Source organism: Pelecanus crispus, chromosome 3, assembly GCF_030463565.1.
Source record: "Pelecanus crispus isolate bPelCri1 chromosome 3, bPelCri1.pri, whole genome shotgun sequence".
NCBI classification, from domain to species: domain Eukaryota; kingdom Metazoa; phylum Chordata; class Aves; order Pelecaniformes; family Pelecanidae; genus Pelecanus; species Pelecanus crispus.
In genome coordinates, this window is record NC_134645.1 from 92,813,156 (window position 1) to 92,840,912 (window position 27,757).

The window sequence follows — 27,757 nt, forward strand, 5'->3', positions numbered from 1 at the left end:
GATTGTGCAAGTAGTTCTCAGCAAGATTTTTAAATACCTTTCCTCTTTAAGAGCTAATTGCTCCAGTTGGTTTCTCCAAAGTATGTCATCTTCTGTTTTGTTGAAGAAGATCAGCTTCACTGTCCTTAAAAAAAAAAACCAACCAAAAAAAAGAGCAGATTGTTTCTGTATTTGAAACACTTGTTAAAGAATTGGAACTTAATGCATTATACAGAAGCCTTTTACTTACATTTTGTTTGTTTGTTTTGCAACTCTGCAATCCTCAAATCTTTTTGCCACTAACCCAATACAGTATCTTTCTTGCTGTATCTGAAAGTCTGTTGAATTTGTGACCTCTCTTCTAAATGTCATAACTCTGTCTGCGGTTGTAACCTCTAATTCAGGAACTGCTGTCCTGAGAAAAATAAAGTCTCTTGAAGTTACTAAGACCTGACTGAGAATACAGTATGGCTCGTCAAGTTTTACCTAGTGGTTTCTCAATATTGTCTGAGCACTACTACTTCAAGTAATAGCTAGTATATGAGCTCTGTACACCTTTTTAATATTACATACACACTGTAGAGGTGAAACTGCAATTTCAAGAAGGTTATGTCAATATTAATTTCATAAAGATGGAATCTAAACACAGGAGTAAGACAAAATTAACTCATAACTTGAAGAGCACACTACAGCTCTATACCAGGTTATCTTACTCTTATTTGTTGATTTATAAAATCTATTTACCTGGAAAGCTACTGTTCACAAGCATTGTATTTGCCAGATAGTTCACATTAAAAAAAAAAAAAAAAAAGTTCTGTCATTAAGGTCAGTGCTACTACCTCTTCAGATTTTTATGCTACAGCAGAGGTAAAACACAGAAGACTGACTTTACAAAACAGAATTTACCATTTATTGAAGCCACATAAACCTAACTTCTCCTTTATTGCTAATGACAGGCTAATACCCTGGTGACAACTGATATAAGACAGATGATCTGTTTTTAAATGCAAGCAGTTAAAGCCCCCACAGGGCTTTAAGTTACTGTTGTTTTTTCCACTCAGGCACAGCTCTGAGCAGAGAGAGCATGTTGCTGTGATGCCAGATGCAGTAAGTTCAGTGCCGTACTTGCAGGAAGCTGGAGCACCGGGGTATCTGGCACAAAAACACATACAGAACCACATGGGCACCTGTCAGGGCCACCACAGAGGCTGAGCTAAGTCTGCTGGTCCCACACATCACACAGTCCTGCAATTCCAGTTCCATAACAAGGCACTCCACTACCCAGTGTCCCTTTTACATGTGGCTGACCTTGCTTCTAAGAGACTAGCACTAGACACAGTAAGTTTATATGATGCTGTGCTGAAACTATTTATTCCCCATCACCTCATCCTCTGTACTTTGCAGAGAGCCATCTTCCATGCATGGGTATCACATATGCTAGAGCTTCTGTGGAGAGCTCCTGATCTCCAGCTATTCTTCAACTGCAATTTAAAAGCCTACATTCTCCCAGTCTGAAGATACCACATTTTTCTGACTTCTAACCTCTTCCCCTTTTGCAGTTTGGTAGCACTTCAACATACCAGGAAATCTCTTATAAGCTACGTCAGATGCCGAAGATAAAAGATCATCTTCTACTTATGAGAAGCACATTCATTTTCTGCTGCCAAAATATAAAACTGAGGTATGACCATTGTATATAATACACATCATCAGTAGTGTTACTGAAAGTAGTTCCAGATGCATTACAACTCAAAGTAAGTTACAATGTACAAGCTTCGGAAAACTTGCCTGGTATAAAACAAAACAGCCCCAAATCAGCTATGCTGCGTCTGTAAATACTAAAATCAACTTATTCAGAAGCTAGCATGTGCCAAAAATCTAGGTTGCTTACATGCTTCCCAGGGCCCACTTCCCTGAAAACATGGAAAATAAAGCTCATTTCAAGAACATAGTGCTGTCAAAGCTGGCACAGTGCACCACAGCATCAAGTGTTACTCAGGTCGGGGAAAAAGTCAATAAAAAGTACATAGGAAAGCCATGCATTTTGTTCATTGCCCACAAAGGTCGAAATTGGTTATTTGGAGAATAATGCTTTGAGACACCCTTACTGATACTCCCCAGTGTAGATAAATGTATCTGCTGCAGTATTGCTCAGTACTCAGCACTATAAAGAGAACAGAAACCCCCAAAACTTGGAATTAACTGGTAACAGTTTTGCTAGAAATGAGGGAGAAAACATCTAAAAGGGAGAGGTAGAGATTTAGATATGAACCCCACCAGTACAGAAGAGCTGGTTGAGAGAATGATGACAGAAGTTTAGATAACAAATAAGAAACTTAATCAGCTCTTTGGAAGGCAATAGGGAGAATCTGACATACTGGTAACTACCACAAGGGATGCAGGTTTTAATAAACTCAAAAACTGGTACGCAAGGGTATGCAAGGTCTTATGGAAAGCTGTATAGGGAGAGGAGTTAAAGAGATCCTTAGGTGATTTTAACACAGAGGAAGAAGAGGAGATAGAAAAAGTTACAAAATCACATGCAAAACCAGAAAAGTGATGATGAAAGTGGAAGACTATATTAAAAGTGAATCTGAGAATACAGTGGTAGTTTAGGAATGAAAAGGTGGAGACAAAACAAGATACAACTATCAAGGAGAATTAAGAATAGACTGCAAGCATCCTATACTCACTTGAGAAGAGCATTAGCCCTCTACCTAGTGTTTAGTGCCTTTGGGCCTCAGTCTTCTTTAAGAAACCTATCCATCTGATTGCAGTTATACACCACCAGTAAAAAGGAGCAAAAATCTCATCTTAAAAAGGAAGAAACAGCATAGAGGACCAATATTCTTTTTAAATTAATACTTTGGCCAAATTGTATTTGGCCTGTAAGAGAAGGAAAAAAAAAGACTGAAGGAAGAGCATTATGACTTCATGCACAAAAGGATACTGCAGACAGGAAGAGAATAAATAATTTTCCACATTTACTGTAGGCAAGAAATAACAGACTTAACAGGGACACTGGCTAGAAAGTAAGAATGGAAATCCACTGATCCAAGACCATTACATCACAGCAAACACTGCCTAGGGAAGCTGTGGATTCTCCAACATTTGCAGTGCAGCCCCAGAGGTTCAGCAGCACTTGCCCAGCACTACAGAGGTGGCCTTGCACCCTCAGGTGACAAGTCAGTCATTATTCAGATCCTTCCTCAACTTTCTGCAATTCGTGTTCTAGCATGTGCAACCCAAGCTTACAGCAATTGTTACTTTTCACAGTAATATAATTTTATGCAAACTATATTTATATTGTTTATATATAGATATAATCTCACATATCTAAATAGTATCTATAAACACATATATACAAACACACATATATTAAAGACACTCTTGTAATATTTTCTGAAGAGAGAAAGTGAGGGTTGAAGAGCAAATATAAGGCCAAGAAACTAAGTTGCCTAGAGCAATCAGAAAAATGAAGCTTTAAGTGTCTGCATATAAACAGAATCTGTACCAGATCAAGTCATTCCAGCACCTAACAAGCCTCCACGGCAAGAAAGAAAAATTCATTTACTTCAACTAGTAAAAAAACTAGAAAACAGATGTTGCTGCATCCTAAGCTAACTGTGAGCATTGAGTTCCCGTAAGAAACTGTGCTGAAGAGAGTTAAAACAAGCCACTCTGGTCATCTTTCAAAGACAGAGTAGATACAAACACTATCTGTGCAGTGGTATTCTTTCACACGTTATCTATGCTGTTTATTCTGGTTATGGACAAAATGTCAAGATTTGCATCTTCTACTATGCTCTCCTTAGTTGTGCTTTCATATTATCACAACCACCTTTACCTGACGTATTAGTTTTCCCCTCAAGAAGAAAAAAAATAAATTTATTCCAAATTCACTTAGTAGTGCTTCCCAAGCATTTTGTCAGATGATAGATTTATCTTTTGGATTCACAAAGCCAGCCAGCCACTTGTTATTCATTATTGACAATAAAGAACACTTTGGAAGAGCCAAACAGTACACAGCCTCTCTGCTCACAAAATAGGATTATATGCAATTGCTGAACAATAAACAATACAAGAATAATGTCTGGGTTTAGATTTTTTTTTCTAAAAACAGATTTCTGCAGTACATGTCATCCTTTTTAGCTTTACTATGAAGACTAGTGTCCAATTAATCTATGTTGTTTCAAAATGTGCTTCTAAAGACCTAATGAACCAAAACATCCTGTGTTTTTATTGAATAAAACTCAGTATTAGAAATTTATCTCCATTACAAGAGTCCAAATTCGAAGGTACCGGAAAACAGTAGCAAGTCTGTTGAACTATCCTCTGCAACAGCTTTAAAGAAAATACAGTTCAGGTATATTTTTCATTTTTATACCCTCCCAAGTTACAATAGCTCATTGACAAAAACGTAATCTGCTAAGAAATTCTGCAAGATGTGATTCTAGAGGAAGATTTTTGCTAAAAGCAATGCAAGCACACCTCATCTCTATCAAAGTATGCCTCTACAGTAACTCTTTGCATTTCGTTTTAAAGTTGAGCTATTGTATACTCTTAAGGTTGTAAATGGACAATCACATCAAGCAGAAGTACTAGTTCCAGGGTTCTGAAGGACATAAGGGGCCTAAACAACCCATTCACTTGACCAAGAACAAGTAATGCTTCCTTCTGTAGATTTTACAAGTGGAGGACAGAATGTATATGCAATACACACCTTTCTATGCATTTGAATATACTTAACACTATGCTTACATAAGTTGCACTTTTGTGAAAGCTGGAACTCATCTGGTAAAAATGTGTTACTATTGCTTAGTAGGTGAAAACAATACAAAAATACGTTAGCTATTCTAATAGATTAAAGAGAAGCCGTAACTAAACAGTTGAAAACCTCCTCAGTCCAAAAAACAGTATCTACACTGAAGTATTTCAATACTAAAAAAAGGCACTCAACTGTAAAGCTAGTTTAAAAAAAAAAAAAAAAAAAATCCCCCCCCAATCCTTCAGATTTTCTACTTGGTGAGCTCATTTGTATCGCAGCTAAAATCCAAAATGCAAATCAGTCCATTTTGTTGATCATAGCCAATAACCAAATACACCCAAGTTCCTTAAGACTGTGACAGACTCTTCCCTAAAGCATGCCAGCTTTTGGCATAAGTTGAAGAAAAATGGTTTCATACCATTTTATTTTGTTAATTGTTTTATTAACACTGAGGCTTGCCCATTACATTTCAACCTTCCTATGGATTACTTTAGCTTGGGGTTAAATCATAAGAAGTGTACATACCGGAGGCAACTAACTTCAGTCAGAGCAAAATCCAGCAGTTTAACCATTGGTGTGAAGCCTGTGCCTGCTGCCAATAAAAAGAGATCTTCTGAAGTTTGAACCTGTGACTTCTTGAAGTTACCTTCAGGACTGCTGACAGAAATATAGTCTCCTTTATTTAAAAAAAAAAAAAAAAAAAAAGTAAACGTTAATGAGATGAAAACAAGCTAATTAGTATTCTGATTTTTCTTTAAAGGCCCTTTCATATTGCCTTCATCTTTGTCGTATTAGGGTTCTTTTCAGAAAGGTACTATACATTTCACACAAGGACCATTCTTGTTAAAAGAACAGATGTTCAATTAAAATGTCGTCTTGATGGATTTTACACTACACAAGTACACAAACATTTGCAAAGTCAGCATTAAAAAATCCATCTCTGTATCTGAAATGGAAAAGGAAGTGCATCTTAAGTCTAATAAAACAAACCTAGCTTTATTTGAAAGCACAAAAAGTTGTTCTAAGAGTATATACAAAGTGATCAACTATAATGTGTGATACAGTTGACACATCTGAACAGTCAAAAGGAACACATTTGGAAGATCAGTCAGGAGAGCTTTATGTAATGGACAACTCCTAGTTACAGTGAGGATAAGCCTGTACATTTAGGGCATGGACAATAAGGTTTAAAAAAAAAAGTTACAAGTATGTCCTGATGTATAAGTAGGTAAACAATAAGAACACCACAATACCCAGACAGTGAATCTGAAAAGATAAAGTAATCGCTGCTTTACCAAACACAAAAAAACCCAACATATACTTACCAATTTGTAGGTGGTCAAGTGCCTGTGTGAACAGTCCACAGGAATAAATTTTAATCATTAAATATATATGTGCACCATCACGGTGAGATGGTTCTTTAAAATCCAGTGGCAAAAAAGGCAGTACAGGTGTGTATGGTTTCACTACCTCTGTCCCTAGACAGAAGACAAAAAGGTAGCTGAAATAATATGAAAAGTACTCTACATCCAGCAGATTTACTGCAAATACCAAAATAAACAAACAGTACACAAATAATCTGCATATCCCATAAAAATAACATTTACGCAAGTATGTTACTTTCCACTGCACTGGTTCTTATTACAGTAGCCTTCCATTTCCAATTAAAATCTTCAGGCCACTGTACAGTACGCTATTTCTATACTACTTAGCAATTCAAAGCACTGGAAGAAAAGATCTAGAGTCATCCTGAAAGAACATGAAAATCTAAACATTTGCATTTAATTTCAAGTACCACAGCTTGATTTTTTCTGAATTGAAATAGCAGGTTTTTAGTACTGCATAATTATATTTTCTTCCACTATCATTTCAAAAAGCTATTGTATAATGACAGAAAGAAAGATTGCAAGAGTTGGACACCAGCAAAGAATTAGATATGGTGGAGGAGGAGAACAAAACAGTTCGCTATGAAAGGGCATTTAAAAATTCTTCTGAGAAATCTCTCTAGCATGCATTGTGCAACGCAAGTACAATGACCAGCATAACCATTAATATGCAAATTTTAAAAAGTACCCTTAAAAAAATAAAACATATTTCTTTGACCTCCCATTTTATTTTTAAACTTTGCCTTTTATGAAATTTTGAAGAATAGTGCTTAAACAATGCTTTTCAAGATGCATTCCTCTCACAACCTCATGTTACCATTAATATCATGCAACTGGAGTGTAAAGTAGTGTTACCATGACTGCTATAAATCCTTCAGATGGGGGGGGGAGGTGTGCGTGTGTGTGCGCGTGTGGAACCCAAAGCAAAATTGTAACATTACCCTCCGCATGCCAAAAAATCTGCAAACTAAAAGGAACTGACTACTAATACATAACCTATACAATGAGCTTGACCCCCTTCAAAGCTGAACAGCACTACTTCAGTAGAAAGAATGTTTTAAAGGGAGAGTTGGAAGAAGAGATGATGAGGTCAACAGTAAATGCAAGTGTCCTGGTTTCGGCTGGGATAGGGTTAATTTTCTTCCTAGTAGCTGGCATAGTGCTGTGTTTTGGATTTAGGATGAGAAGAATATTGATAACAGGCTGATGGTTTAGTTGTTGCTAAGTACTGCTTATGCTAGTCAAGGACTTTTCAGCTTCCCATGCTCTGCCAGGTGCACAAGAAACTGGGAGGGGGCACAGCCAGAATAGTTGATCCAAACTGACCAAAGGGCTATTCCATACCATATGACGTCATGTTCGATATATAAACTGGGGGGGGTTGGCCGGGGGGCAGTGATCGCTTCTCGGGAACTGTCTGGGTATCGGTCAGCAGGTGGTGAGCAATTGCATTGTATATTGGTATATGCTTTGTATATTATTATCATTATTATATTGTTGTTATCATCATTACTCTTTTACTTTATTTCAATTATTAAACTGTTCTTATCTCAACCCAGGAGTGTTTCTCACTCTTACTCCTCTGCTTCTCTCCCCCATCCCATCGGGGTAGGGGGAGTGAGTGAGCAGCTGTGTGGTGCTTAGTTGCTGGCTGGGGCTAAACCACGACAGCCAGACACCTCGATAGTTAGCTTTCCAGCAATATTAATCCAGTCAGTTCATTATTAAGCACTGATTGTGATTCTGGAAGCAGAGACCTTCTAACTACAACCAGGGAACTAGTGTCCATGGACTTGGCATTCTCCCAAGACCATGAAAAGGGATTTATGTTAATATACCCATGGCTACATTCTCAATTTTTCTTACCTGCAATGATTTGTTTGAGGTAAACATGTTGTCCAGTGCGAACATGGAGATGCGTGCTCTTAGGCAACATTAAGCAGAAGAGCTTGGTGTCGTGGGTAACTTCTGTCTTAGAAACCAACTTGCATTTTCTGTAGAACAGTCCTAAAAACATGGTTTTACTTGTTACTTAAGTCTCAATCTGTCTTTCTATTCTTATACATCTTTTAATAAGAGATAGAGAAAGGTATGTATTTCACTATATACAGTCATAAAAAGACTATAAACAAATGCTTCTTGTATCGTTACTTATAATAATTTTTCTAATTTTGGACTAAAGACTCAGTTATAGCCTTACATTAGGCTTATAACAGACTGAATCTGCAAGTTACCAGCATTGACTGGGAAGAAGTAGAAAACCACCAAATACTAGCAGAAAGCAGAACCCCCTGTACTACATTGCACCTGCACTAAATTCACCGTACAACTACAGCATGAATGCATATATGCAGACCAAAACAAGCTTGGTTAATGCAAATGAAACATAAGCTAGGCACACCACCACAGTCTTCAGCAACAGACTACCTAAACCCACCAGCATCCCAGATATTCACTGGGCTGACCATCCTGCATTGTAGCAGTTTCACTGCTATTAGCACAACAAGAATTTCTGATACAGCTTTGCACAATATTTCAGGTACACAACACCAATACTTAAATGTTTATACATGACAAAATGAAACTAACATCTGTGCCTACATAGGCAATGCACAATTTAGCATTATCAATAAATATTTTAGACATGAATCGGTGCCTTTTGGCTAACTAGAAATTATGAACTCCATTTATACGTTCACATGCTTACTTAAATCAACTACATGGTCGTATGTACAGCGCAAATTTTTGTTGATACAGCTGTTTTGGAGGTGAGGACATGGGTTTCAAACACAGTGCTTTTCAACTTGTGCATCAACTAAATGCTGTGCAAAAGGTAACTGAAAAAAAGGAAAGCATTAAAAAAAAAAATAATCACTATGCAAGTTCTGCACTTCCACCAAAATTTTTCAAGACCCTGAAAAAGAAATCAGGGAAAGAACATGGCTTAATCAGAATACCTTTAAAAAAAACCCCTGTGTACATTCCTATTAGCAACGGGGATACAAGACAGTGGGGGAAAAGGAAAGGAACACCCCAGAATATTTAGCGTTGTTCAGGGACAAAAGGGAAATAAACTGTAACAGTTTCACCAATACCTTTATGGAAGCTTAAAGTAACACATTTTCCCTACACCCACAACAGGCTCAGAGCAAGGCAAGACATTTACTCTGTCTCTGCTACAGCAGGGACAATAACTGATCACTTTATGGAAATTATCTCTGTGGCAAAGCGCTCAGTGTAAGGCTGGCCAGACCTGCACTGCTTTAACTAAGCAGCCATCCTGATCTATGTAATCTGCATCATTGCATCGCTTGCTTCACCGACTAAAAGAGGATTTGAAAACGCAACAAAATAGAGGGCTATGCCATGCTGATTACAAACAGGGACTGCAGAACATCAGTAGGGGTGAAGTAGCAAGGAAGAACTACTTCAAAGAACAAAGGGCAGGGATGCAAAAACAACCACTTAGTAGCTTTCACTCTGGAAGGAAACATTCTTACAAAGGTTAATCTAGCCACAAATGCCAAATATAGGAAGGCATTCCTCAACTCTCAACTACAGTATTCTATTAACTGACATAAGCCTGTTGCCATTGCCACCATAGGTTAGTATTTGACTACTTGGGAACAAGTGTCCCAGCTTCCCTAAAATACCACTGGGAATAAAAATTGCTGCATAAGGCAAGTGACAGCATATTGTAGAAATCTAGATACAAAACCGGAGGTGTAAATTGAGGATGATCAGAAATCGGTTTTCCTCTTCTACCTTTAGAAGAGCATTTTTCAGCTAAGTCTTTGTTTCAGCACTGCAGTATTTTAGCTCTGACCTGAAATATCAGTGTGATGGTAGTACCACACTGCCTAAACAGGCCTGTAACTCAAGGGAAGTTTCATGGGATATAAGATATTGGAAGCTCAGCCCAGCAAAGGGGCTGGCAAAGGGGGTGGGGGGGTGGGGGAATATCAAGCAAGCAAGCAAGCAAATCCCATGAGTAGTACTATCTAAACTTCATACTTCCAAAACAAGCCAAAAAAAAAAAAAAAAAAGGCCAAGAGAAGAAACCACTCCCCTACAATAATCCCATGTCATTTACCATTTTCAATGTAAAATTTGTAACTAGTCCCAGTGAGTATTTTCACGTAAAGCCTCTCAACATTTGACAGGTTCATATATGAGAATACTTGAGCATGACACCCTTCTAACAACACTTTCTGCACTAAAGCAATTTCAGTGAAGTGACATTTCTTCCCCCCCCCCCCCCCTTTTCTCATGTTATTGAAAAACCCTCAATTCACTAGCATAAATAGCTGAGCTACTCATGAAACAGAATGAGACGCAAAGGACACAAGCTGCAACTCAGGAAATTCCAACTAGGCATCACCATGAGGAAAGTCTGGTCAAACACTGGAGCAGGCTGCCCAGACAGAGTCTCTGTCCTTGGAGATATTCAAGCCTTGACTGGACAGCTTTGAGCAGGAGCTTAGACTTCCAGAGGTCCCTTTCAACTAAGTTAGTCTATGATTGTAATATCTCTTTAGGTCTTAATAGTTAGAAGTAGAAGCATCTTGATCTTTTGTATTTTGCCACTGTACCAGCAGATGCTCCTCTACTTCCTGACTTTAATCACATGCTGATTCTCTTTTGAACAGGGATGGACTACCACAAAAATATATAAGTGTACATCACTTGTACGTGGCCTAAATCCTGAAGTCAGCCAAAATTATTTCTTGAGTCAACAACTCTTCTTAAGCAAGTCTTGGCTGACAGAGGGCTTATGCAAGTTTCCAGCGAAGTCTTCATTAAATACAAGACAAAACGTAAAGGAAATTCTAGGCACTGCTGCAGCTCAAGTGAGCACTGCCATTGCTTCCTTGCTCTTACCTTCAACACCACCACCAAAGGGAAGCCCAAGCCAGTAAGGCTGGCTGAACTTTATTCTTAACTAGGGGTACAGTTCGAGAACAGACACCAATTGCTGGACTTAAACAAACAAACAAAGAACCAACAGGCTTGAGAGGGTCTCAGTAAGCTAGCCTGTCCATTCTCCTTTGCCAGTGTTCTTTAAGAGTCATTTAAGGACCGCTTTGAGTATTTCAGTAGTGTCATCTAACGAATTATCATTTTCCAAGTAACATATCCGTACTGCAGTTTCCTTATTGCAGCATTATTACCCCAAACATCCTGCTATTTCCAGACATTCTGGATTAAAAACCCAGCTAAAGAGTTCAGGACAGCTGGAGACTTGTTAAGAGTGTTCTGCGACAGTGCAGTCAATTGCTGCCCAAAGGAACAGCCATCACTATTAACATTCCCTTCTTCAATAAGTACAGGATCACAGCCTGACAATTCAACCACAACAGAAAGAAAAGAATTTTAAACAGTGAAAAGCTTTCAAACAAACAGTATTTATTCACAAAATGCTTAAAAGTTAAGGATTTAAACAAGGTGTTCCAGCTCAGCCATGCTTCTTTCTAATTGGCTTTATTTCCGAGGGTATAAATAAACTCTGCTAGAAGGGTCAAATATCTAAATACATGTAGTTATGCCTGGAAATATACATTCAGGTTACTAAATCTCAGCTGCACATGCAATTTGTGCATGGACTAAATTAGCATCAAATTCATTACATATCACTGTTGCCACAGTAGGTGGCCATGGCATTTTTCTGCATACACTTGTTTTCTTAAATTATTCAAATACCTACTAGTGAGTTATCCACTATAAATATCTGCAGAGACATGATTTAAAGCCTCTGACACGGAATAAATCTTTCTTCATTAATATTTTCTCATGTCTTTCATCTAGATTTCAGATGTACCAAAAGAATATTTGCAGCCCTGAAAAACGAAAGGCAGTAATTCCATTTCATACCAATCTTGAAGTAGAGCAAAACATCAGCAGCTCTCCAGCTATATAAAAGAAATTTTATAAAAAGTTTGTTGTAATCTGTTTTTCTACCATTCTTTTGAGAAACAATACATACTAAGATTGCAAAGTACAGTACACAAATATACATGCTAAGATTGCTGTCAATTCTGCAGACTTAAGAATTACTTGAAAGGATATGGGAAGTTGGTAATATATCCCACAATACTGATCAGCTAATACTCCTCCAGGTGTTTGGGAGTGGAGAGAGAAGTTAAAAAAGTGATTCATCAACTGATTCATCAACTGATTCACTGTTTCCTGACAATTTTCTGACCTTTCCAACCTGACAAATTCCAACCTTTTCCACATGTAACGAAATAACCTTTACCTCCCCCTTTTTCTTTCTAATCTGCCATGCAGAACTTCCGTCCTGATTCACTCAATCTGAATTTTGAAAACGAAGACCTTTCTAGGTCTAAGCAAACTCCCCGTTTAGGTTGTCCTCTTTGCTATGTTAAACAAAATTAGTTCATTATCAGTGGTCCCAATAAAACCTGGAGCCACAAGCAAAAACAATTGGCAATGCAGAAAAGCCTTTCAACAAGGGAACACCAGCCTCTAGTAGCAAGCTGAAGGAGAAGAGTTGCTTTCAGCAACCCTTGAAGCCAAGATAACTGTCAGATGCCAGACATATGATTTACTACTACACATAAGCAACAGGCACTGCTCTCAATTTTGGAGCATGATGCAAGTGCCCAGCAGCAATTCCTAAATTTAAAAGTAGAGAAAGCAATTAGGGAGGAGGTTAGGTTTGACGAAGCTTTCTGCAAACATCGAGTGTCAGCGTCACAGCTCCTGATCTCTTCTCAGACAAGCTACCTGTGCAGCCCCCACCCACCCACCCCCCCCCCCACTACCAAAGCCTTGCCAATGTAAACCCTATACAATCACAGCCTAGAGATGTCCCCCTCTAAACTGAACTTCCTCCTCTGCTGGAATCAAGAGCTACAGCACCTAGATTCATATGCATACAAAATGATTTTTACTAACAAAACTGCTGCACAGATGATGATAACTTCTGGAGAGTATCATCCTTTTGCCTACTGTGTTCTTCCTCATTATGAATGGGATTTTAACTTAAGATTTTTTCCTTTAATGATGTTTCTTCCTTTTCTTCAATGATAATACTTCAGTGACAGTTCTTCTCTCTTCTTACTTGTTAGCCATAGTCCTAGTAACACTATGGCAGCAGCCTTAGCCTGTTTGCTTATAATACAGTTTCAAAGTATAAAAGCCGCATCCCTCCACTGCTCCTCAATCTCTTGCAGGGGAGTTCCACCCCACCCCCAACAAGCTTGTACCACCCAACAGTGTCCGTCAGCCAGCTGAAAGTTAATCCTTATTTTGTTCAGGTTACTTGATTATGGAGCTTCAAGTACTGTTAGTGCCAACATAATGGAGATTAGACCACACAGATTAAGGAAGGTGACTGCCTATCACTCCTAGCAGCAGCCCAGTCTTGGAGTTAAGACAACCGCGAACCCTTAATGCTGACCATCAATTTATCAGTACCCTCAAATACTTCAGTTAATTACTAGTTTCACAAGCTAGCTCCTATTATCCAAAGAGGTCAGCCATGCTCTTCCCAGATGGTCTCCCTCCCTTCCCAAAATAAAGTTTCCACTGAATCAATGTTTTCTAAACTTTCGCTGGTTATGCAGCAAATAACACACTGTCACATCCTAAGTCTGGCTTATATACCTTAGAGTGCTCTGTCAGCATTCTGCTCCCTTCTATTACTTCCAACAAAAAAAAAAAGTCTATGATCTTCCACTTAACGTGGACTAAAACCACTACACGAAACTATGAAATTACATCCCTTTCAGTCCTCAGAGGCAACATCACCTTGATTCTTTACTGAACCCTCTAAGCATCTGCCAATAGTTGCACACAACTGCCAATAGTTGCACACTCTTTAGGAGAGCAGAAGTTGGTAATTAGGTTACTTTCCAAAACAGGGGTCTGAGTACATGTTCAGAATCACTTTCGGAAGGAAGAAGTAGAGTTTATTCTCCATGGGGAAAAAATACATACCCACACCCCCATAAATCATCCCTACCACATGTCATTTTTTACTTGCATATGGCTACTGCTTTTATATACATGGTCATTTTAAAACATTTTCCAAACTGGCATGCTAAGTACTTAGTTTTTCCCTTAAATTTCACTTTTACTGTGTAGAAACAAATTTCAGGACAAAGATATTCAGTATTATCACATATGGCCCCAACATCAGCTGCTTATTCTATTGGCTAAAGCTGCTAAGAAACCAGAAAATATATATAAAAATTGTGATTAATTCAAATAAATCAAAGTTTCACTTTCTGTTGACCACAACTACAGTTGTACAGCTATCCACAAGTCAAAAATAAAAAAGCCTTAGATACACAGAAATACTTCCTTATGTACATGCAATGTTTTCTTATTCAGAGCAAGAAGTCTTTTGAAGGGACATCATGAACAGATTTGTACTCAACAATGAAGTTTTATTTAAGTGGTCAGCAGTGAAGGTCTTGATTTTTTTTAATTTGGCAGAATTCAGTTTTTCCACAAAAACAACTAGCACACTAATACAGAAAAATCAAAGTCAAAAGATCTGTTTTTACCAACCAAGATGAACAAAGACAGCTGAAATTCAAGTTCAGTTTGGTTTTTTTTTTTTTAAGTAATTCCACAGCAAAAACTAGTTTTTAAACGTTCTTCCAGTTGGTGTCTTTTTAAATAATCTGTGATAAACTGCAGGTTCATGTAATAGTATTACAGTGCTTGCCTGTCACCTCCAAGACTTGGTTGCAATTCCACCTTGATATAGAAGCATGATACGCAGTGGTGAACACAACCTATCCCCTCATGAGTCGGCTTCCGTATCTTATTTCCCAGAAAAGAAACCTACAAGAAAATCATGTCTTCATACGTACGAGAAAAACTGCATTCTATCACTGTGCTCTGTGTGTGTGGTTTTGGGTTTGTTTTTGGTTTGTTTTTTTTTTAAATGAGAAAGTTCTACCTTACTTTTTTTAATATTACATTTAAATTTCACAGGATGCTGGCACTATGACCATTAGCTTTTGTTTATGCTTCCTAACGACCAGGAAGCATTAGCATTTCATAATAGCTAGCTAAGAGTAATGTCACCATCTTCCCTACACTGACAATCTAATTATATTGGATTGTGCTTTCTATGCAATACTGTTGGGTATAAATAATTATTCCTCCAGAAAACTAAGCACTTAATCCTTCTTAAGGAGCAGAAGCAGCATTGAATATTCTTCTGAATCTACCAATACATTCTAAGATACAGTGTAGTTCCCTGAAATTACATTAAAATTTAAAAAGAAAATCCCCCTCAACTTTGAAGAAATTCCAGTTTTGTTCGTTCCTCCCAATTAACTGACAGATACAGTAGCTGAAATGTTAGTCTAGACTCAGCAGGAATTTGAGAGTCCATAGGCAATTTATCTGGGAAAGTCATACCTGACTTTCCCAGCTTAAGGGGAAAAAAGTACAGCTATTTACAAAACTAGAATGTTCTTCCTCTGCCCTGTTTATAGTCCTTGATGATCTTTCTCTCATCCCTGGCACAGTGTAAGTGGCTAAGTATCTATAGTGAATCAGACTCTGGTCAGCAGCGTACACATTTATGCTATCTTACTGCAGGGTTTACTTGTACTTTACTAGTACCTGACATTATGTTCTGCCTGAGTTAAAAGCGCTCCTAGTGAGGGCACAGGTGAATAGGTAAACCACATGCGTACAACCTCGATAATACTACTATCCCAGCATGCAAAATAAACTAAAGTGTAAGTAGTATTAAGGAGAACCTCTGTATCTGCAACACACTTCATACTAAGCCTTTCTGCAGTTTAGCAAAGAACAATCTAACCTTCTTTTCAAAGATCTATTTAACTTCATATACAAAATGCATCAATTCATTTATGACGTCAGAATTACTTACCAGGCTGGAAGTCTTGATTATTTTATTTCCAGAATAAAGTTACTTTGCTTCAGAAAAAGCAGTTTTGCATACAAAACCAACTGCACAGCCAATAAAGACAAGGAAATTATCTCGAGTTGTTAATTACTATTTCTGTGCTCACACTGCGCAAGGTATGAGTTTCTTCACCCATAACATTATTTTGCTCCCTCAGAAGTGGAAGCAAAATTGAAAACTCTGCAATTTAGAGTAAGGGAGCACAATTCTAAGCAGAAACAGAGAGTGGTTACTTAAGACTAAACTAAGTGAACAGAAGCCTCCAACACATAGATTTTATGGCTGAGCTGAAAGCACAGGGTTGGAATAAAGGAAAGACATCTAGGCCTGAACATTCTTCCTCTATAAACTTTCTGGCACATTCAATTTAAAATTTTGGGGTTTTAAAATTAAAAACTGCAGAATAAGAGTTTCTGGACTAGGGATTAAAAAGCCATAGAAATCAACGTATTTGCTAGATTCATCACCTTTGTAATCAGAGAACTGAAGAAACTCATACTCAGCAAGCCCTTTAACTTAAGTTTTCTGGAAATTCAATTTAAATGGATCTGAATGCAGTCAGTCAGTGGTACACAATAAAGTTATCCCATACCTATAACACTTCTCTCCATAACATGACAAATGCTATATATTGGAGACTGACTTCTTGGAAAAAACTGCAGAATAATCATCTAGGAAGCATTGGTTACTCATGCTCAATTCAGATTTCTGACCATTGCATCCAATCATCCTCAACTTCCTCATTTGCAAAGGATCTATAAAGCCACTATATTCTACACCTCTTGTTATTTCTGGTTATTTTATCATTTTGTTTTCCATAATTGTGAAAAGTGATAAATAAGGAGGGAGAAAATGAGCAGTGGACAGTGGACAACGTATTAGTCCAGGCTGTATCCCCTTAAATACAGAGGATTATATTGAAAAATCTAATATTAAAGTGGATGACTCAACAGTTTCTGAAACTCTCATAATGAAATTACATTCTACATAAGCTAAAGGTAGCTAAAGAGATGTGCTTTTTTATGCAGTCGGTCTTCCTTTTTGTACCACAGCAATCTCTCAAATTAAAGGCCTAAGTAGCATAACTGAGAGCCACTAAGAGGTGTACAACACGGTGATCAGCATTTAATTAGCTCTTAAAAATGTACAGCTTTGCTTTCACACATAATAAGGCAGACTAACATCGAACAAGCAACTTTTGAGCATTATTAGACAGAGGGCCAAGAGGGCCTTTGAGAAACTGGACAGCTGCAATAACATCAGGAGCATGCTGATATTATATAATGTAATTGTACAGAAATTTTTAATTTAGCTGTAAAAAAAGAAGCACGCTTATCAGGGTAATACACTTTGGTGCTGCATCAAGTTCACACTATTCTGTTACCACAAAATGAACTCATACACAACATCTACGGCTTCTTGCAGACACATCAGCTTATTCAGAGCTGGCTTTGATACCTCCACATAGCTTGAAGTGCCTTGTTTAATCATAGCTCAAGTAACAAAGATGCAGTGTGCTGTAACAACATTACAGTGTTGAAAGATGTTACTACATTACAGTAACAGTTGGAAGCAGAGGTTTTTGTGCCTTCACTACAGTTACGCCTATAATGATTGAGACAAGGCCATGCACTATCTCCTCATGGTCTACTGAGGTTTTCATATGCACAGAAAGCATATTAAGCACACAGGTAGCCATGAGATGCAACAACACTCAAGTAGTCTTCACCTTCCTCTACTATGTTCTTCCAGTCTTTCCACAAGACTGGAAGACCTCCAATTCTATTGCAGGACAAAAAAAAAACCAGCAAAGCAAAGCAAAAAAACACCTCTAAACTGAACCCTTTCAAGCAGAATTCCTGAGCAGCTTTCAACAAGACGAGAGAACATTCCTGAAAGAAATGAAGTATGACTACAGGAAAAGAAAATCCTGGGAGAAACCAAATATGCCTAACATGCCACAAAAAGTCTTAAAACAACTGGTAACATGGCCATGAAACTGCTTACCTCTGTCCATGCGTTTGATAAATGTATTATGACTCTCCAAGGGCTGTCCCAGCATTTTCCAATGAATGTTATCCTTTTTCTTTAAGATAATCTCTACTTTCCCAACTTTTTCAGCAATATTCACTAAAAGAGAAAAGGTTTCACACTGCTACATTTAGTTACATTTTGTACAAAAAAAAAAATTTTACTCTTCCATTATAATGAAATTTTAGAAGGATTAGTCATTTCTCACGACACATGGAATTAATCTGTTAAATTAAACTATCAAATTAAATGTACTTCCAGCTATCTCTTTATAATGTTTTACAATGCATTTAAAACAACAAGCACTAGCTTGTTATATGCATAATTAACATATCTTATTTACTAAAAACATTGTGAAAAGCTTCACAGCCCATCTTGTCAAAAAGAATGCTCATGAATTCAGAGTCCTCATTTACTGGAAATTGGTAACTACCACTATTTACTTCTTCCTTTCATTTCAAGAGCATTTGAATGAATAATTAAATCCAAAAAAATCCCAGTCTAAGCAAAGAACAGTTTAGAAATACACAACAGAACTAACTTCTAATCATTTTAACATTCAGTCATACTCAGAGGGATCAGAGCACCATCAACTTATTACTTTCACAGGCCCAAATGCCACAATTTAAAAAAAAAAAATTATTCAATGTTATGGTTTGATTTGATTGACTGTGTCAGAACCTTGTGGTAACGAAAACTAAAGTATCTGATGAGCCAGAAAAATAAATTGAAGTTCCACATTCTGATATTAGAAGAGATACCAAAATACTGCAAGAGATGGAATTTACCAGCCAAGTCTTCTTGAACTGCATGATCCAAGTCTGAAATAAAAAGAAACAAACTCTATTTTAAACAAAACCAAAATTACATTCTAGTTATCATATATACATACAGTTTAAGGCTAGAAATACTGAGTGAACTAATGAGCCTAGAACCCTATGCATCTTTATCTGGCCCTGAAATTTCACTTGTGCATCATATCACTCCCAGTGACTTCTGCAGGCCTAAAGGCATCATTTCCCCATTACTTTTAACAATGAATCATGTAAAGCTACCAATCTGCATTTACCTAATCATTCCACTTGCCCTTTTTGAATATGGGCATTTTAATAACCATCGAAAACACACTTGAAGAAAAACTCTACACGACTTTTACATCAATTTCTTACTACACCTTATTCCACGTGTAAAAAATTAAGTACATACTAAACAAATGAAGATGTGAGTTGATAAACAATGTAATTCCTTTACATCAAGGTATTTTAAAGTAGTCATCTCTAATGAAAGAGTAATAAAACATTAATTGGTATATGTATAATATACATGATGTGATGAGAAGGTTTTAATAAAGTAGAATGAAAATTCAGTATTTTCAACCGCAAAATTACAGTACCTACCAACTTCTACAACATATGAGTGGTCATCCACAATGATCTCTCCCCTTAATTGTTTGCCTTGGCAGTCAACTGTCACCAACTCTGCATTCATAACCTTTCATAGGCAAGGAAAAAAAAAATTTTAATAAATTTCTCCCAGAATTCAAGCTGGATCACAACTGGACCTTGTATTTCTCCCTTTCATAAAATACACTTACCTTCTGCTTAGTATATATGACAATGGTGATTGAACTATCAGTTTGGAACCAGTCACAGCTGTAAATCAAAAAATACAGTGAAGAAAAAATATATACTTTGGGCATACCAAAATATATTTAATTAGCAGTTTTCAAGCAGAGCTTCTTTCATGAATTTACAAGCCAAATACATTATTTACTTTTTTTTTTTTAAGAGATTCAGTCCAGAGCCAATAATTTTGAAAAGACTATTAAAATAAGAACAGTCTAATTATGCATCCCGATAGTCAGCACATTGTAGCTAAAATTAAATGGCACTGTTTTTACTTAAAAAGCACGTGCATCCTCTTTGCAGCATATGAGCCTTCCTAACAAGATGATTAAAATCCTTGACTCCAGACAAAAGCATTAAATAGCCAGCATGGCTTCCAAGAGTTACAGATTCCACACACATACCACAAAACCACAGTTCCCTTCATCTCCCAAAATCAAGATTTTACATTCCTGTGTTCCCAAGCTGCCCAAACCTTGTAATAAATCCAGGGCAAGGTAAGAAACAGAAAGCCTTCAAATGCTAATTGTTTGTATGGCCTTACACTTACCAAGAAGTAACTTACCCACCCAATCCCAGAAAAGCTGTTCCTTTCTCTACCTGTTTTCACAGGGACCATACATCTGACAATCTCATGCCTGGCTCTCCACCACAGACACCTATAGTTCTCACTTGACTTCCAGCTGGGTTGCAATCCCAGCCAGTGAAAGTCAACTCTGTCCACACAACAAAGTTAACCCCTCGCATCTACGCTACTACTGTCTTCTCCCTTCCCCAATGTCCTAACCACTTCCGTCTACTGTTTGGACTCCTGGACCAGAAAAGAAGGCAGATAGGGAGGATGCCCCCTCCAGCAGACACTCCTGACAGCCAACACGTTCTAGGCTGCGCACCTTCCAGTCACACACAGGAACATGCCAGACATACACGGGAAGAAAGGCAGCAACGTTCGGAGAGCGCTCCAGAAGACACACTCCAGTTGCTCACAAGCCACAGTATTTTATATGACTGCACATAACTAGCCTAGAGATTACACATTCACAGGTGATTTTGATGCAAAGTGAGAAACTGAACCTTGGCAACTCAAGGCATCATGGAATAAAATGATACCTTGGTGACAACAGCGGGCATTTCACAGTGGGGTTCTAGGGCCTGCTTTGCTTTGCATATCGTACAGACTTGAATACAGCTATCACATCTTAACATATTCCAGCTTGAAATGAAGTCCTTTTCCAAGGCATGCCAACTCATATGTTTATGGACAAATTAACTAAAGTAAAAAAAGTAATCAGCCCAGTTGGAATTACTTTCCAGGCGTTTTCTCAAGAAGCAAGGCTGAGGAGCCTGCAAATATAAGCTATACATTTGTATACGATGCAAGGCAGTGCAAGTGTTAGAAACCAGCAGAGCAAGCCAAGAACCTTGCATCATCACCTGCCTGTACAGTCAATATGACCTTTGGCAAGTTGTTTAAACCTGAACCTCAACTTTCCTACTTATAAGAGAATTGTAATGATATACCCTCATTTAGCTGGAACATGAAGAACTAACCATGGAAGAAGTTGCCTGCATTTACTAGGAACTGCACAGAATTATTAAACAGAATGTTCAACAGACAATGAAAGACAAAGGTTTACCTTGGAGTTAAATCTTTAGCAGAAGCACCCAGTACTTTCTTCTCAGGAAGCATACCTACAAACAGCAGAGTCATTAAAATATTCAGTGAGACTCGCTTAATAGAAATCATAATCAGAGATGTTTCGTTTTTTTTAAATTGAATGTTCTAAATACCCCTCCACAATATTTAGTGGCTTTATTTCCACAGGCAGCCAGAAATATCTATGTACTTTTTAAATTTTGTTTTTATTCAGCACTTTGTCTCGGAAAGCAGGCTCCTAGAACATGAAGTTCTACTTCAGAAATTAAGAGTTCCTTATACCACAGAACCTGTGCGTGCAGCCCTTCTGGTACATGTAGCTTAGTCTCCGTTTCATGTGTTATTAGCTTGTGCTTTCAAACTTTTGTGATAGTGAGGCATGGAAAATAGGTTGTCTGAATGAATTTCCTTTAACAGAACTATTTGTTTATACAACTCAGATGAACAAATTCAATTTGGGATGTCTGGTCTAACCTAGTTCACAAGTAAAATTTCACATCAGTTAGTTAAGCAAAGATATCAGCCTCAATCTCTCTACTTTGCACTTTTCTAGGAATTTTCACAGAATTCAGCTACTCACTTTAATTATTGAACAACATGAAACAGTCTGAAAAAGCCTTTGCTGGGAGGCAACACTTGGTCAGTCTTTGACAACATCAACTGTACTAATCTCTGGCCTAATAGAAACTGAACATATTTGGCAAAAACTTGAGCAGATATGACAGATAAAAGCAACTGCAATCCTTCATCAATTTTAACACAAAGAAGTTATATAGAATCATGATGGAGGAAGCTGCACAGAAATATAGTATGATTTGTAACACCACATGAACAGCAGTTTTCCTGGACAATGGTTAGGCAGAGGTCTAAGATAACAGTTGGTAAGTGCTGGTTTCAAGCCCATTCAAAGGCAAACCTTGCAATCCTGAAATGGCTATGCATAAAATAATTAACATATGAATTCTCAGTTACCTAGATGATTATCTTCTAAATGCCAGTACGTTTTGTAGTTTGACTAGAAGCTCAAACACAGTAATCTGAGTGGCTCCACCATGTGGGAAGTAGATAAAAACAAAGAGAGCCACTCTGGTCTAATCCAATCTGTCAGAACTATTTAATCATCCAGATGGGGGAATTAACCAAAAGCAATTAAAACTCACTGGAATTACTTATTCTTTGATCCTTAATTACCCCTAAGTACACAGCATCTGCAGCTGCCAAGGAAGCTAAATGGCAGAGCAGTCAGATGATTGCAAAAGAAAACCAATCACCTAATGGCAAAAGCCTTCTCAAAGGCTAAGCCTTTCTTGAGGACATATAATATATGCTTAGGTTGGCCTCCATGGATAAGAGGGATTCATGGTCATACACACTCCTCTTTGCTTTTGCAGGTCAACAGAAATATATGAACAGCCACAACAGAACAGAACATTCTGGCAAACCAAGTTGTTTATGAATTATTCTGAAATACTCTAAGATGTGAAAACAAGAAGTCACATTGCAATAAAAAGACAACGATTCAGGTGATCAATGAACCAATTAAGGAAAGTGCTCTACTGGTCATGGTGGTCATAAATAAAGAAAAGCTGGTGGTGAAGCCAAAAGCTGATGGCAGGCATGAAATGAAGGAATTTAAGGTGACCAGGATGAACAGCACAATTACAACTCTGCATCTCACGAGAGCAAACTTCAGCTTGTTCTGGGAACTGCTTTGCAGAATCCCATGGGACAGCAAGGCTAGTGACAGAGTTTCTCACATTATACTCATAGCCACACTGGAGAGAGCAGAGTTTGATAGCTGGATTACAACCTGGATAGAAAAACAGTAGGACTGCCAGTCACAAAAGGTGCGATCAACAGTACAAAGCCCAAGTGGTGGCTAGTTACAGCTAGGGAACACGGATACTGTTCGGTACTGTCATTAGCATCCTGAAGGGCACACACTGTCCCACTGTCAAGAAGTATGTGAGCAATAACAAATCATGGGAAGCAGCTGAAACACAAAAGGTTATGGCTACCATTCAAAGGAACCCAGTTAGACTGAAGAAATGGCTAATGGCTCCATGAAGCTCAAAAGCAAATGCAAAATTTTGCACTGGGGTGGGCGGATCTGATGCAACAAAACAAGTGGGGGGGTCTGACTGGATAGAAAGCAGCTTTGCAGAAAAGCTTCCAGGGACTTAGTAGACAAGCTGAACGTGGGCAGATACTGCATCCTTGTGTGATGAAGGCCAACTTTATCCTGGGCAACAGCATAGCAATCAGTTCAACGAAAGTGATTCTTCCCGTCCATTCAGCATTTGTGAGACCACATCTGGAGTACTGTATCCAGTTTTAGCTCCCCAGTGCAGGACAGACATTCATATACCAGATCAAGTCCAGGTAAAGACCACCAAGGCAGTCAGCAGCTGGAGGACAGGATATATGAGAGGAGGCTGAGGGAACTGTGTTTGTTCAACCTGTAGATGAAAAGGCAAAGGGGGAAATCCAACTGCAGTCTTCAACTACCTAAAGAGAAGGGGTTGGGTGAGAAGAAAGTATAGAGAAGATAGCCAGACTCTTCTCAGAGGGGCACAGCAGAAGGACAAGAGGCAATAGACAAGTAGCAGTGAAAATTCTGGTTATGTATATGGGGAAACAAAACCTCAAAACAGGAAAAAACAAAATGCCACACCTCTTCCTTTCCCATGAGGGTGGGGTTGCTCATGAGCCATCTGATGTAGTACTGAAGTTCACCCTGCTTTGAGCAGGAGACTGGACAAGCTCCAGATGTTCCTTCCAATCTAAACTATTTTAGGATGCCCTGAAAGCTTTCTGTACCTACTGTTTTCTTTGTTTTTAGAAGGTCCAGAACAAGCTTGACCCATATTTGTAAACTCCAAATATTACTAAGAAAAATAGGAATACCTATAATACTTACGCTAAAGAATTCCAGCTGGTTGAACCTCAAGATTTAGTTTTCTGTGCTTGAAACTAGCTCAAACTCTCCTCCCATCACTCTTTTTCACACTAAGTTTTTTCAAGGTCTGATGTGCATATACTCAAACACCAGCTTGTTTTCAGATGGTGGAACTGCCCAAGTCTTTTTTTTTTTTTTTTTTTTTTTTTACTAGTAATATTACAAAAATCATCATCATAATAGTTTAGGTGAAAGAGAAATGCAGTTTAGCTCGAAAGTGCAAGGCTGAAAACATAATTTTTAAAATATGTCTTTGATACATGTTTGTTCTCAAACAAATATGAAGTTTTCAGCCATGCTTTGGTAATGGCAGCGTTTTGAAATTTTGATGCCTTTTGTTTGAAACTCAAACATGAACAGATGTTGAAGACTACATCAGGCTACACCCACACTGATTGTTATCACTAGCAATATATTGTGAAGACTTCATCTTTAATTGCCCCTAACATCACATACAATTGATGTTCACAAAAATCAAGACTACATTTAAGTCGATTGATCTGAGCACACTCCAAATACAATTACTTATACATTTTAGATTGATAAGACAAAAATGTCTCCAGTAGTGCCAACAACTTCCAAAAAATCAGAGCCCATGCCACAGGCTTCTCTTGCCCACTTTCAGACAGCAATGCTTATTTCTAGACTCATTTTGACTTAAATTTACAAGAGCTAAGCACTGAGATGCAACAACTGAGTATGAACAACCTCATGGAAGGTAACCTCAGGAACTGACCTCTCCTATTTTGGAAAAAGTCTTGCCAGACAGGTAAACCAAATACAATAAGCAAGCATCAGTATTTTGGCAATTTCATCGGATACTACCATCAGAATAATTTCCTATGTCTCCTGACAAGTCACACGTAATCTGGACAAGAAAAGTTATTGCTAGGAGCAGGAGCAAGAAGGAAGACAGAGGGAATATCACTTATTTCTCTTTACCTGGATCCACTGTGAATATGAAAGATTCATAGGAAAGCTCTGGACAGCTAGACAAGCACAAAAAGTAAGGAATTCATGAACCAAAATATCCAAGAGGTGGAAAACATTGAAATAGATGGTAAATTCAGTCTTCTACTTGAATACAAAACATTTATGGTGTATTTAATGATTAGTAGCATTCTGATAGAGTAAAGCAGAATTTGTTTTCTAATTCTCCCTGTCCTTCAAAGCAAAATTAACAGGTTCCAACAACTTGTTCGCTGCTGGGGGGGGGGGGGAGGGGGGGGGCGGGGGAAAGTCAGACAGCAGTCCCAGTCAAAGTTTAGTGTAACATCTTATAAGGTTACAGAGCAAAACAGAACAAATTATATCAGTCTTGCTTACTTTTATATGATGTATGTTTAACTTTTTGTGTAGCTCAATGCTTGTGCATACTAAAAGGTAAACTGCTTTTTAGAAGTCAAATACAACATTCACAGAACACAAAGGGACAGCAAGGAAGACAGCATGAAAAAGAAAACAAATGGGAACTCAAATCCACCAGAGAAAGAATGAACAAGTCATCTTCTCCTCACTGTGCCTGAACTTGCTGGGACACCACCCTGAGAACTTCTCTGGCTTCATCTTAAGACACAGCTAGGTTTCTGCTCCTCCTGCCACTCCAAAATTTGAATGTTCTAGACTCCTTTTCCACAGTTTCAGCCTAGACTTTTCCATGACCGATTTGCACCTGTCCCCTTTCATGTCAATAGGTCAGCCTTGAGTTCAAATTGTATTACTTCCCTTCACAGGTGTTCATCTTATTTGCTCCACCAACACACCCCCATCACACCTCATCTGATGGGACTTCACAAGTCACACTTTTAGGAAGTCTCTTATACTAGTACAACTCATCAGTCTGTAACATTTCCCTAAAAGCATCAAAATCAAGTGCATAGTTCTTGATCACTAGCAACCAAAGCTACACTCAAGGAACAGCTCATGGAAGGCTTGAATGTTTCCCCACCTCTACAGGATGGGTTGCCCCACCATCAACCTCCGGATACATTCACAGGTCTCTCAAAGCTACACCAATTGCCATTCTCACAGTTACATCTCAAGTAGTTCAGTCATGCTGTCATCAGCTAATTCACCTCCCTTTCTACTCATTTCCCAGTGATGACCTTCCAGCTTTTTAGTAGAGACTTATTAATTTTAGGTGTTCCCCAAGATCTTGTTTTTTGTCTGCTACTCCAGCCTCATCGCCACCTAGCTTTCCTGATACAGAGAAGGATGAAAAAGCCTGGGAATTCTGTAGTGGCAGATTTCATAGCACACACTAATTTGAGACCTATCTTGTCTGACTCAAGCAGAAAGTTTGTCCACCTCATACCTCCCTTATCTATAGTACTCTACTGCAGTCTTAGAATACTTTTAAACACTGAATTCACAATACCTGATTAGCATTTTGCCTTCTGTAATTTCCACAGATCACCAGAGCCTCAACATCAGATTCAAATATAAAGACAGACAGAAGTTTGGATAAACACAGCTCATTTGATAATATTCAAATAAGTATAAGATTTACTCCCCACCTCACTCCAGGTGAATACTTACCATTAAGCTGTTTCTTCTCTTCAGATAGAGTAGAAGGAATCCCTGCAAGCATTAAGAAAAAACAACGAGCACAACAGTAAGAAGTTACAGCACAGTACTTGCACACGTCATGCTAAAGAATTAAGCCAAAGTATGGATCTCCAGATAAACCTTCCAAAACATTAACAGATTGACCAGGATGCTTCAGATACCAAGAAGTCACAAATAAATGCAGCACTGATTACCATTTCAAAAGATTATGTATAATTAAAGAAATACTATGTTAAAAATGCCAAAAGTTGCACAGCACTAAAGGGTAGGAAATGCAAGAACTCTGGCACTTCAAAACAAACATCACAGATTATCTTGTACAATTATAAACTTCATAGCTAAGAAGTTCACTAAATCTGTCAGACTTTCGATGACACTTGTCTCACAACAACACAGAGTAGACACTGACTCCGACCGACCCAATCCTTGGCAGAAACCCAGGAAAAAGAAAATCTTCCTATAAGCTCCTGTCAAATGGTTTTATTTGACAAGTTATTATCTGAGTTTTTCATTAAATCTACAGTATGCTGCAACTACTCCAAACAAACAAACACTAGCAGAAAAAAAGAAGATAAAGACCAAGCAGGTGAATTACACAGTGTCAATTCACATATAAGGTGCTCAACTCGAGGGGAAAGGCACTGCACCTCTCAGCCACATATCCTTCTTGCTCATAGCAAATCTGTGGGGAAACTAGTCCTCTGGATGTACCCAAGCCCCTTCCTGCCTTCTCTAGATTGCATATCTCAGAATGTCCCAATATGAAGGCCCATTTTATATTCTCTTTTATGGGAGCCAGGTTTGAGGAAGTGGGAGAAACCAATGTGTTCTTCCTGCTCCCTTTTATGAAAACCAAAATGTGAATG

At 38.1% G+C, this 27,757-nt stretch overlaps 1 protein-coding gene across 2 annotated transcripts in view; it reads right to left on the bottom strand.

Annotated features, from left to right (window-relative positions):
* The window catches only part of CYB5R4 (cytochrome b5 reductase 4), a 41,087-nt gene that overhangs the window by 2,527 nt on the left and 10,803 nt on the right, over positions 1–27,757 (bottom strand). The window contains exons 5-14 of one of the 2 annotated variants that reach the window (XM_075707185.1): positions 26,862–26,903; positions 21,345–21,399; positions 19,677–19,734; positions 19,480–19,573; positions 18,871–18,903; positions 18,059–18,181; positions 7,999–8,139; positions 6,073–6,225; positions 5,273–5,423; positions 38–124 (exon numbers count right to left, since the gene is read on the bottom strand). In XM_075707185.1, coding sequence (XP_075563300.1) covers positions 38–124; positions 5,273–5,423; positions 6,073–6,225; positions 7,999–8,139; positions 18,059–18,181; positions 18,871–18,903; positions 19,480–19,573; positions 19,677–19,734; positions 21,345–21,399; positions 26,862–26,903 — 937 coding nt within the window. The remainder of the gene's footprint in view (positions 1–37; positions 125–5,272; positions 5,424–6,072; positions 6,226–7,998; positions 8,140–18,058; positions 18,182–18,870; positions 18,904–19,479; positions 19,574–19,676; positions 19,735–21,344; positions 21,400–26,861; positions 26,904–27,757) is intronic. The other variant, XM_075707186.1, reaches the window with a different exon arrangement.